Here is a 13,289-nt window from a genome sequence, read left to right as displayed (position 1 = left end):
TGCTCGTGTTGCCATATCGTATCTGTGTCCGTGCTAATTGTATTCTATCTACTCAAAGTTGAATCTTATAGTGCAATATGTTTTTTCATATAGGTGTTATCAAATGTCAGTATATTGCACAGTTATAATATGCTCATCCTACCATACATACTAACGATACACATTGAATGGAATACACTTATGGTCTCAATCCACTTGATTTTCATCGTTATCTTCTTTTTTTTCAATTCTTTTTTTCCCAAGGGTTGGCCAAGTAGTTCCTAAGACTCATGATATCTATGAGATCTTGACTTCAAAATATCTTACCAACATCTTAGGGTCACCCTCAAGGGAATCCTCCCTATAATAACTTGGTGTGTGTGGAACAGGGGGACTACATACACCCAAGAGAATAGTTAGATATTCGAAGAGGTCTAGATACCCTTTGTCTATCAAAATAAATAAATAAATCCAATAAGTCATCTTAAACAATTTTAACTAGTCCTAGACCTGCAAAATGCGAGGAAAAATTTGACGATTTTTTTTATTAAGTGAAAAATGAAAATGATAGATGAGACTAATAAGTGTTAGTCTCAAATCATTCTTAAGATGGTGTGATTATTTTTTAACAAAATATAGCTGATACAATAAATTAGATTTCAATTAAGCTATTTATATTTGTTATTTGAAAGTGTTTTAAATTTTGTAAGTTTTTTTTTATGTTTTAAGAAAACATAAAACATTTTACATTCAATTATTATATAATTAAGGCGAGATATTTGTATAAATAATGTAATGTGTTGTTAGAATTTGTTTCTAGTACTGCTTACAATTCATCCTCTATACATTTTGAATGGCCTAAAGAGGAAATATATATAAGTAAATCCATAACTTATTAAAAAAAATACAAGAATTTAAGTAAATAAGAAAATTTTAATTTTATTAAGAACCTACTAACATTGCCCTAAGAATGTAACATAATTGTCAATGAAGTAATTCTTCTTTTTACATAAACCTCTCATCCCAAAGCACCATCGAATAGAATGGACTGAAGTGGACTGAATGGATCCAAGTGGAATAATGGACTGTACTAGACTAAAGTTGAACGAATAGATCAAAATGGAATTAATGGGCCAAAATGGACTGAAGAAGAATGGGTTCTCTTTTTGTTATTTACTTTCCTGTTAAAGGGACCAAATGAACCAAAAAGAACCGAAGTGGACTGAATTAACCAAAGTGGACCGAAGTGGACTAAATAGACCAAAACAAACCAAAGTAACTTAAGTGAACTAAATGAATCTACGTAAACCAAAATGCTACGTTATTGTGTCTCAACAAGAGCGAAGCATAGCAACAATAAATATTTGATGGCAAAGCAATGAATGACTTTATTTATTTTTCGTATTTTGTCAAAAAAATAATAAGAAATTTTATTAATGTAAAGAAAGAAGAGCTGGTGGCAAAAATGGTACAACCATTCCCAGTATCCAAACAAGAGCATCTATTATCCACACTTGGAACTTTTCAGGATTAAGAGCAATCATAAACAAAGAATAATTAGTTTATTTTATTCTATTTTATCAGACTACCTAATTAGTTACTGTCATGTTTGTTGGATAAAGAAAAGTGTACAGCAATTATGCTTCTTTTTTTTTGGGGGGGATGGGAGCAATTATGCTTCTTGAAGAAAAACCAAACAAACCTTGACATAATCGTCTCCCACTCATTCATCGAACATGTTATCTTTAAAATTCGTTTTGTCTGAAACTTTTTCTAAAGAAGAGTTTTGTCTGCAACTTGATGTGACTTTGATTTGCATTATAAATATAAGAGATTTGACTTTATTTAGTACTTTTTAAAAATCAATCTTATTTTATTTTAATGAGAAATTATCATATCATCTATTAACAAAATAAAATGTTGAAATTAAAATTCACTATCACTTAATATTGTATATTTATTTTCAGTACTTTTTAGGCATAAATGCTCTTTTCGTCCCTACATTTTTGGGTCATTTCTATTTTGGTCCCTACATTTCTATTTTATCACTTTTAGTCCCTAATCCAATTAACGTTTGTTATTTTAGTCCTTTCCGTCACTCAACTAACTGAAATAGCTGACGTGACAAACGAAGTGCACTATTGACACAGTAAATGCTGACGTGGCGAATAAAATAATAATAAAAAAATTATTTATTATTTAATAAATGTCAAGTCAGCATAAAATAATAATATAATAATAATAAATGCCACCTCAGATCCATGTCAATTTAGAATTTTAAATTTTAATTGATCAATTTTAAAAAAAAACAGAATTAAAAATAAAAAACACATGAATTTAGATCTAACATCCTCTTTATCAAGAACACAGAAGAGCACAACCTAGAAAAAATCAAACACAAGAACACAAGAAAATCAAACTTAGAAAAATCATAAATGAATATAGAAATTAAATAAAAATAATAAAGTCTTCTGCAAGCTCCAAGCTCTCTCTCCGTAAATAATATAGAAATTAGAATCTCTAATTTATCAATTTCTAATCTCCAAGCTCTCTTTCTCTCGGTGAAAATCTCAAGCGCTCTCTCAAGGTGAAGGTGGAGGTGGCTAATGGTGGTTTCGGGTTAAGTTGGATTGGAGGTGACTGAAGGTGGTTTCCGTTGAAGGTGAGCTCTCTCTCTCTCTCTAAATCCATGGCCAAAATCCCAACTCTCTCTCTCTCTCTAAATTCATGGCCAAAAACCCAGCTTTCTCTCTCTCTCTAAACCTTAGCCAAAACTCGACTCTTTTAAACCGAAAACCCGGCCCTCTCTCTCTCAACCTTGGTCGAAAACCCAACTCTCTCTCTCTCTAAACCCATGGCCAAAACCCCCACTCTCTCTCTCTCTCTCTCTCTCTCTCTCTCTCTCTCTCTCTCTCTCTCTCTCTAAATCCGTGGCTATTTGTAGTTTTGGATCTTGGGTTTTGTTCATTGATTTGGGATTTGAGTTTTGAGTTTGGTTTCTTAGAAAGCATAAGAAAATCTATGTTGAGTTTTGTGTTTGGGGCCAAAAAATCTGGGTTTGAGTTTTGTCTTTGTGTAATTGTTGAATGTCTTTGAGTTTTGTCTCTACGTAATTGGTGAAAAAAAACTGGGTTGAGTTTTGGGTTTGGGTTCTGAAATTTTGTTTATTTAATTATGGGTTATGATTTTGCTGATCTGGGTTTCCACCTTGTTCAGATTTGGTTGTAATTGTTGTATTCATGGGTTGCTGTTAGATTCAAAGCCCAACTTTAGATTTGTTTTGTTTCATTTTTGTGTTTGAGAGAGAGAGATGAAGATGGAGAAACCAACGAATTACCAGATCTAAAGAGCATTTATGATGTTTCTAAGTTTGATTTTCTTGTGTTCTTGTGTTTGATTTTCTGGATTTGTATGATTTTTTCTGGGTTGTGCTCTTCTATGTTCTTGATGAAGAGGATGTTAGATCTAAATTCATGTGTTTTTTTTTTTTATTTTTAGTTCTTTTTTTTTTAAATTGATCAATTAAAATTTAAAATTCTAAACTGACATGGATCTGAGGTAGCATTTATTATTATTTATTATTATTTTATGCTGACTTGGCATTTATTAAATAATAAATAAGTTTTTTATTATTATTTTATTCGCCACGTCAGCATTTATTGTGTCAACAGTGCACTTCGTTTGCCACGTCAGCTTTTTATGTTAGTTGAGTGACGGAAATGACTAAAATAACAAGCGTTAATTGGATCAGAGATTAAAAGTGGTAAAATAAAAATGTAGGGACCAAAATAGAAATGACCCAAAAATGTAGGGACGAAAAGAACATTTACGCCTACTTTTTAAAAATGAACCTCATTTTATTTTAATGAAAAATTACTACATCATCCACTAATAAAATAAAATATAAAGATTAAAATTAATTACCACTTAACTTTATATATTTAAAATAAAATAACATATCTAATAAAAAAAAAATACAGAGCCAAATCCTATTTGTCTACTGCGCAGAGCTGACGTGATGAAGCATTAAATCAAAGAGGATTTGGTATGTTTATTTTGGTCACATCAATCAATACACATGTCTGTCTTCAAGTTCTTGGTTTCTTCGAAGAATCATATGTTACGACAAGTCTGTCTGTTCCAATTTCCTTTCTACCAACCTGAAATAGTAAACAATATTAGATTCTAAAAGTAGGACTTTTACTCTAATTGTTAGATTAGGTCTTTCTTTTATTTATATATTTTTAATGAGATAATAATTGATATTTTTTAGGCTAAAATATTGTTCTTGTCTCTAAAATTTGTATGAATATCTTTTTTTTCTCTTAAATTAAATTTTTTTTTTTATATCTCTAAACTTTCAAAAGAGTTTTTTTTTTTTTTTTTAATTTTTCTTTACCTTAGTTATTTAAGGGCAAAAATAATGATTGAAAAAAAAAAAAAAAAAAAAAAAAAACTTATTTAAATAGTTTATAGAAAAAGAACGAACTTCATGAAATTTCAAGAATGTAAACAATTTTATATTGTACTAGTTTTGATGGAAAAATTTATGTGAAAATATTTTTTTGCATTTTCTTGTATTTGGTAATATTATATAAAAAAATAAGTAAAAAAAACTATGTCTTGACTTCCCTTATTTGGTTTTGCTTGAGATAAAGTTATTTTCCAAAAATATTGCTTGAGATAGAGTTGTTTTCCAAAAAAAATTTGGAAAACAACTTTATCTCAAACAAAGTTAATGAATAAGGAAAGTCAAGAAATAAATTTCCAACTCATTTTTAGGTTGCTATCAAATATAGGAAAATAAGATAATTTTCTAGAAAATGCTTTTTACAAAATTATTCATTTCCAAAAAATAAAAAATGTTAATGTTGAAACAAATAGGGAATTAAAACTTCTTGAGAACCTTCCCAGCTCCAACTTATGCTCTTGGTCATAATACACTAGAGATGCATAAATGATCTTTAGTTCCAGCCAATTAGTGAAGCATAGGATTTGTTAGGTCACCAATTTGGTTTAAAAAGTAAATTTGGGTTTTGGACATGATTTGACTACAACTCACACTAAAAAAATTAACATAGTTACATATTTTGAAAATCTAATCTCTGGATTACATGTTCTTTATGTTCTTAACACGCATGTCAAACTTCGTGTCAATTAGATGTTATACTATTCAAAAACTTGTTTTTTATGCACAATTTAAGACTATTATAAGGACTCAAAAATCAAACAGCACAAACCCATTTAGACTAGTGAGGTTTGTGCAACTCAACTAGGCCCAAATCAGTATATTTGTAAGAGAGTGGATCAAACAAAAAAGGGGAGGGCTTAGCCCGAGAACAAAAATAGTTCATGGATTAATGTATATAACAGGCTTATTACAAGCTTGCCTGAGGAGGCAAATCTTACCCAGAAGGAAACACTGTTCACTCTTTTCTCTCTATGTTCTTGTTTTAGATTCTATTCTTTTCTTTCTCTTCTTTGCGAATCCCTTTCTTCTGAAATTTTCTTTTTCTTATATACTTCTCAGCACTTCATATCTTGGCCCCTCATCTCTACATACCCAAATTCTCATCATGACACCTATTCCCTTAAACTTCTAATAAAGGTGGTAGAAAAGTTGCTTAGTTGTGATCTCCACTATTTAGGTCACTTCTTTATCAATGTAGTTGATAAAGTTGTTACCAGCCATTTAATGTAGAGGCAGTTTGCTACTTCTCACTAGAAACTTCCCTTACCCTCCATGATTCTCTCTCCATAGCTTGTCCTTCCCAACTGGAGCTCTCAAGAGTCTTTTGTCTCTTCTCCTCCTCCGGTGGAATCTCTTGTCGGGCTTATGATGCCTTAATAATAATGATAACAACTCAACAATCCCTTCCTTGGTCCTCGGGCGCCCACAACTACAAAAACTTGAAATTTAATCACTTGATTGATGACATAACTATTGATTTTTTTTTTTTTTTTTTTTTGTTGAAAATTTTGTAATCCTAGAGGATATAAAAGGAAAATATAATCTAATAGTAAATTTGTCAAAATTCACAACAATAGAAAGATATTGAATAGAGTTGTAACCAATTTACAAATTAGTTTGTACCTAAACTTTTTCTTTTAGATTTTCTTTCCTTCATTTTTATTTTACTTATTTTTAGTGTTATTTCAGTGATTGTCCATTGAAAATTCTATTTGCAGTCTCCTTTGAAAATGAAAATGAGAAAAAAAATAGAAAGAATGACAAGATGGAATTACAACGAAAGAAGGAAGAGCTTTATAAGTAACAAAAAGTGGTTTGAATGAGGGGTAAAAACAGAAAGTGGGGAATGCAGAGTTCAATTTTTAACTTCTACTTTAAAAATATCTAGTTTAGCTTTAACATCTGTCTCTAGACAAGCGAGTAGGTTAGAGGGACATGGATAATCAATCTTTTACTTTAGTCGCTGGACTAGCGAGTAGGTTAATGGCATATGATAAGAGTGCAAACCAATGAATCATTGAAAAATGTGTCTTTTTCCTCAAAAATTATGCACAACAACTCATAATTGATTATTTATTAATCCTTAACGTTTGGTTTTGAAATATTTGTGAACTGTACTCTTTAAAGCATCTTAAAATATCCATTTTTTTTAATAAACAAAATATTGTAATTTCAAACGACTCTTCTTCCAAACTAATCTTAATAAGCAAAACATATCTTACTAATCTTAATAAGCAAAACATATCTTATGAGGGATTCACATTAGGTGCAATACCTAGGGTATTGCACCTGGTGCAATACCTAGGGTATTGCACCTGGTGCAATACCTCCACTTCCCTCACAATATTTTTTAACTTTTTAACTTTAACCTTTTTACTTTTTTTAAATATATTTTATTTAATAGCTGAGATTGAAAGTTGCTTTTTCAATCTTTCAATCTCAGCCATTGATTAGGTATTGCATCAGGTGCAATACCCTAGGTATTGCACCTGATGTGAATCCTCTTATGAAGTAGGTGTATCATTCCTTTCACAAGTATGTAGAGTTTAGCTATGTAGTTCCACTAACATGTGAAAGTTCCTTTTACAAGTACGTAATATTAGGTGTGTAGATTCTACTTACAGATGAAAGTCACCACATAATTAAAATAAAGTAGAATCTTAAGATAAAGTTTAAATTTTAGGTGGGTATGGTTCAAATGTTTGAAACGTGACTATTTTAAGATTTTTGTTTTTCAACAAATGGAGAAGGGAATGCGAACCTGATTCTCCTTATTAAAAAAAGAAAAAGAAAAAAAAGAAGAAGAAAGTAATACTGTTGAATTAGAAGTCTCTTGACAACTTTATTTTAATATTTAAAGCTCTAAACTGGTGTCATAGTTTAGTAGATTCGTATGATTTCTAGTCATAATTGGTCTTTGGCCAAAAATTTCACTTTAAATGGATTTTTCTTTCCTTCCACGTGGCCTAAGAAAAATTTATTAGTAAGATAAATACTAGTAATAAATTCTCTCAGTTCCTTACTCCCTCTCTATTTCTCTGAAAATTTTCCAATTTGATCAGATGCATTCAACCGAATCGATGAATGACCATCATCAAGTCAACATTCAAACAAGAAGAAAATTCCAAAGCTAAGGCTTCAAGAGAAAAACAAATAAACAAAGACACACGTACACACAGCCCCATGTTCTGGTGTATTTAGATTCTTTTTAAGTCCTTTCTATTATTTTATGTTTCAATTCTCAAACAGGGCTAGAAACAGAGTGGCCTAAAACAGAGAAAGCCCCCAAAACCATCATCTGCGCATCTCACATTAGGAACAATATATTCACACATACATTCACCTGACCTACTAGTCACTTTGCGATTAGACTGATTTTTGGAAGATTCCAAATTTTCCTTTCTTTTTGGCAAGCAGATAGAGTGATTCTTATATTCTTCAGGCAAAATGTTCAAACAAGATTACAAAATACCCTTTGATCATTTTATTTTGTACTTCATAAACTTTTATTTTAAAGATAACCAGATGACAATTGAAGTTTCAGAAGAGCAATGGAATCCAAGAAATTGCACTGAAAATTCCTCATGTTTTATCCTGTTCTGCCACTACTAAGAGACAAAAAGGGACATTTAATGAAAGGAAGCTTCATTCATTTCTTTGCTTCTCCCATTGATTTTCAAAGCAGAAAACAATAACTAAATAAAGAAAACACGTGTTATCTAATAAACTTGTACACCCAAAGAACCTCAAGACTAAAACAATTCAAGTCAAACGACTCTCACGTAAAATCCCAGCAGACATCAAAAGAAACTGTGTTATGCATGACCACTATGACATTCCATTGATATCATCTTTCACATTCTGGATGTATTCGATACCAGTCTTTCCATTGTGTGTAAGCACCTCAAAATTTCCTGCAGTAAATGACTGGTCTTTGTGGAAGATGGGTCTTCTTAGTTCTGTATATGCACAATACTCTACTGCATAAACAGTAGTATCCTTCATGAATGTAGAAACTGCCACCCCAACTCCTTCCCCTGCATAAACACAAGTCAATAACAACTCACCGCTTGAAGTTTGAACTGCAAAACTAATTCTTGATACAATGACATGGATTGAAATTCGAGAGATGGTGTAGCGAAGAGTGAATTATACCATGTGTGATAAGTAGCAAGTTTTCTGTAGGATATTTATCTGCCAATGCCTGAAAAATATGAGCATATCTAGTCCTTGCACCTGGCACAGTCTCTTCCCACTGCGGCAACTATGATTCCTCCAGCAAAAACCTCAATTAGCCATAATCATCGTGCAGATGTATGTATCCATGCCTATTGTACCAGAAAATTCCCGACGGAAAATAAAAATATGAAAAGGATATTAAAAAAAAAATACCTCTTTATACACTGGTTCCACAGTGTTGTCCACTGTTCCAGCAGGAAACTTTCCTTCAAGCTCTGAGATATTGAAGCCCCAGTTCCCATCTTTAGGAGCCAAACCAGGTCTGATTGCTTCAGTGTTTAGCATCTCACATAATCCATACTCGATAGAGACCTGAAAATTGGAGAAATAAAGAGATTCATGAAGGTAGTTGATTAGCCAACAGTGATCCAATTACATTTCTATGAAAAGTATCAGAAGCCCAGTAATTAAATAATTCATAGATAGAATTTCGACTTTCAAGTATAGCATGACTATAGAACAACTCTATGTTTAAACAGCTCATTTAGCAACTTTTAATGATGTCTACATCAATGGACGAAACTCATCAAGCAATAATAAATTCTGAAAAAAATTGACTGGTAGACAAATTATGTTAGTATCCTTAAATTAAACTTATCAAATCAAATCCTCTACCAATCCATGTATAATTCCATCTATTGCACCCCCCAGTAATCAAGCATAGTCAAAACAGGACAAGATAACGAAAAGTCCATTGGTCCAATATTCAAGCCTTTGAAAAATAACAATGATGGTACTAGTACCCGCCTTGCTACGCTATGTGTAATATTACTCTGTCTATTACAGAGCTGGTCATGAAGTCAGTGATCAACACCCAACTCTAAGTCAAACCAATTATAACCAAAAAAAAAAAAAAAATCAAATCAAATCAAATAACTTGGTGTAAATACAATTTCTCACAAATACCAGATTTTACAATAAACTTTACCCATTTTTCTTTTTTCTTTTTCTTTTTTTGGTTTACACAAAAAAATCGTTCAAATTTACATCTCTGTTTAAAAAAATCACAATTATGCAACAAATAATCCTGATTATAATTCAATTAAACATTAAACTCATAAATTAATTCATAATAAAGTAACCAAATTTTACGCTAGCCGTCAACCTACAAAACCTTCTTGTTTTTTCCGGCATTACAAAACAAAATATATGATACTAAACACAGACAAGAGTTTTTGTTGTATTAAACTAAACAAATCAATCTTGATTTTACAACATCAACAACTACTCAAATTAATCAAATAAGAAACGTCACATCTAACCATCAAAAATATCAAAATGAAAAGACTCCTGTATTCTTAAAACAATTATTAATAAATTACTTTAAAAAAGTTTTAATGCCTACTTTCATAAAAAATAAGTAAATATTAAAACCCGTCAAAAAAACTAATTACTTTTTTTTTTATATAAAAAATTTCTAAAAATATTTTCTAAACCAAAATACAGTCAAATATCAATCAAAAGTTATATATATATATATATATATATATATATATATATATATATATAACATCAACAACTACTCAAATTAATCAAATAAAGAAGTTCTGACGTCACTTTTATTAGAAATAGGTAAATAACAAAACCGATAAGACAAATTAATTACTTTTTTTTCATCTCGAATGCAAAAATTTCTAAAAATATTATATAAACTAATGCATCATTAAAATTAAAACATATGGCCATACAATCAAAATATCAAGTGAAAGCTATATATATGGAGAGCGAGAGAGGAGGAATGTGAAAAGACAGAAAAGACCTTGAGTTTGGAGGGATCGATGGAGACGTTGTCGCCAGTGAGATTGTTGGGATCATCGTGAAGGGCACAAAGAGCAGAGACGACTTGAGATGCGGTCTCGACGCAGCGGACGAAAGGGGACACGAAGACCCGGTGGATTGGGAACCCGAGTTGATTTCGGATCTTCCGACCGGTGCAAAAGGCCCGGACCCGACCCCCCTCCACGAGAGGTGGGTCCCACGGCCTCTCAGCGGTGGTCACCCACAATGGCTCGAAGTTGTCCTTGCGGTCTCCGTGTCGCATTACGACGACGTTTTGGTGCTGCTGCTGCTGCTGCTGTTGATGGTTTTCCTGGGATTCCGAGGACGGAGGCTCCATTTGTTGTTTTTTTTTTAGAATTTTTATTTATTATACACACAGAGAGAGAGAGAGAGAAAGAGAAATGGGATTTGATCAGTTGTGTTTTGTTGAAGTATACAATGTTCATTTTCTTGGATGCGATTAGAGCTTCTATTTATAGGTATAAAAGGAAGGCGGCTATTTTTTTTTTCTTCCAATTAATAAAAAAAAAAAAAAAAAAAAAAAAAAAAAAAGGGGGAAAGGGACTAGAAATTATATAAAGTCGGATGAGGTTTACTTACTTTCTTATAAGAAAAATCTACCCTGTGAGCGCGAATGCGCATGCTTAAAGACATTTCTATTTATAGGTAAAGGGGAAGGGATATATATATATATATATATATATTTTTTTTTTCTTTCTTCTAATTAATAGAAAAAAGAAACAAATAAACAAAGGAAACGGGCTAAAAATTATATAAAGTTGGATGTGGTTACTTACTTTCTTATAAAAAAAAAACTAGCCTATGAGCCCTGACATGCATGCCTAAAGGCTCTTATAATTTTTGAGTAAAAATTAATAATTTATATCTATTATAATTTAGAATTATATTTTTTAATTTTTCAAATAAATAAAAATAATAAACTTTAGAGATAAACAGTAATTGTAATTTCTTTTTTAAACGTGAAAAAAAAAATCATAAATTTTAGGAGCTTTCTTTTTGAATTCAAAATGAAATTTGTTATTTGACATTTATGACCATATTTTTAATGAAGCAACCCTTCATTAATGAGGGTATTTTTGAACTACATAAAAGTCCAGTTGAAAGAGGAGAATCCTCTTATATATAGTATAGATAAAATATTAGAAAAGTGTTACGTCCGTAACATTTTCACAACACTTTTACAATAAATTATTTTTTTGTTAACCCGTAACAATCAATAATAAATTACCATTTATGATTTTATTATGAAGGTGTTATGAAAATGTTGTGAAGAATGTTTCTCTATAATATATCATGTTGCCACCATTTATTAATGGTAGTGTTATGTATGTTACTACATGTATTGCATGTAAAAAAATTAACCTTCCTGGCCTCTGACGGAATGCTCCCATTGGAACCATCAGAGGCCAGGAAGGTTAAAGTTAGGTTGTTCAAGTTCACTATCTTGAACGATGAGTTGTACAAAAGGGGTTTTTTGCTACCCCACCTGAAGTGCCTAAACTCAGAGGACGTAATGTATGTGTTGCGAGAAGTCCACGAAGGAATATGTGGAAACCACTCAGGTCCATGATCATTGGTGGGAAAGGTGGTACGAGCAGGATATTTGTGGCCAACCATGCAGAAAGATGTAGTTAAGGTCATCTAGAAGTGAGACAAATGCCAGCAGTTTGGGAATGTGCAACATGTTTCAGCAAAGCACTTGACGAGTATCTCATCCCCCTGGCCATTCTTGACATGGGGGATCGACATTTTTAGCCCACTACCACAAAGTAAGAAGCAAGTCAAATTTTTGCTTGTCATTATTTACTATTTCACGAAATGGGTCGAGGCAGAACTTTTGGCAATAATCACAAAGGCCAAGATATAGAATTTCATCTGGAAAAACATCGTCTGCAGGTTTGGAATCCCTAGGGTGATCATCTCTAATAATGGACGACAGTTTGACAACCACAAATCCAGAGAATTTTGCAGGGAGTTGGGAATAAAAAACCATTATTCTTCACCTGGACATCCACAAGCCAATGGTCAGATAGAAGTCACAAATAGAACTTTGCTCAAAATCATCAAAGCCCGACTTGAGGGGGCAAAGGGAGCATGGCCTGAGGAACTACCAGGTGTCTTATAGGCCTACTAAACAACTGCAAGGACACTAACGGGGGAAACACCATTCAAGTAAGCATTTGGTGCTAAAGCAGTGACCCCTGTTGAAGTTGGGTTGTCAAGCCTCAGACAAAATTATTATGACAACTACAACAACAACGAGGAGTTGAAATTAGCTCTAGATTGCTTGTCTGAGGTCAAAGACGATGCGGCTCAAAGGATGGCTCTGTAGTAGCAAAAAAATGTCAAAGTACCATGATCAAAGGGTGAAGCTTAGAAGATTTAATCCTAGAGATATGGTTCTACAAAAAGTTTCACAGGCCACCAAAGACCTAACCTAGGGAAAGCTAGGCCCTAATTGGGAAGGTCCATACAAGGTTATCCGTTACTCAAGATGAGGAAGTTACTACTTGGAAGACCTCGACGGGAGTCTTTTACCTTGTTCTTGGAATGTAGAACACCTCAAGAAGTACTACTAGTAAAAGTACTGACGCCAATATATTCTAGCACCTGGAATACCTCGCCTTACCCACTGACAAATAAGATAGACTTTACTTTTTCATGCAAGCATTTTCTATTTTTTGCATTTTACTTTGTTAAGTTATACCTTTGTAATACCTTTGTAAGCAAGGGTGAATAAAGCAAATAAGGTGTCTCTAAGCCATTTCTTTCCAAAGACCAGGTCATTAATACGTGTATC

The 13,289-nt window shown here is 32.2% G+C and overlaps 1 protein-coding gene across 1 annotated transcript; it reads right to left on the bottom strand.

Moving 5' to 3' along the window:
• Positions 1-7,911: 7,911 nt before the first annotated feature.
• LOC126723154 (uncharacterized) lies at positions 7,912-10,915 on the bottom strand. Its single transcript, XM_050426448.1, has 4 exons — positions 10,449-10,915; positions 8,843-9,001; positions 8,606-8,714; positions 7,912-8,487 (listed from the first exon to the last, which is right to left on the bottom strand). The coding sequence occupies exons 1-4, from the start codon at positions 10,803-10,805 to the stop codon at positions 8,279-8,281; spliced, it is 834 nt and encodes a 277-aa protein (XP_050282405.1). The 5' UTR covers positions 10,806-10,915; the 3' UTR covers positions 7,912-8,278.
• Between the last annotated feature and the right edge of the window lie 2,374 nt (positions 10,916-13,289).

Source organism: Quercus robur, chromosome 4, assembly GCF_932294415.1.
Source record: "Quercus robur chromosome 4, dhQueRobu3.1, whole genome shotgun sequence".
Taxonomy (NCBI): domain Eukaryota; kingdom Viridiplantae; phylum Streptophyta; class Magnoliopsida; order Fagales; family Fagaceae; genus Quercus; species Quercus robur.
The sequence above is the reverse complement of the archived record's forward strand: the minus strand, read 5'-3'. Positions and strand labels throughout refer to the sequence as shown.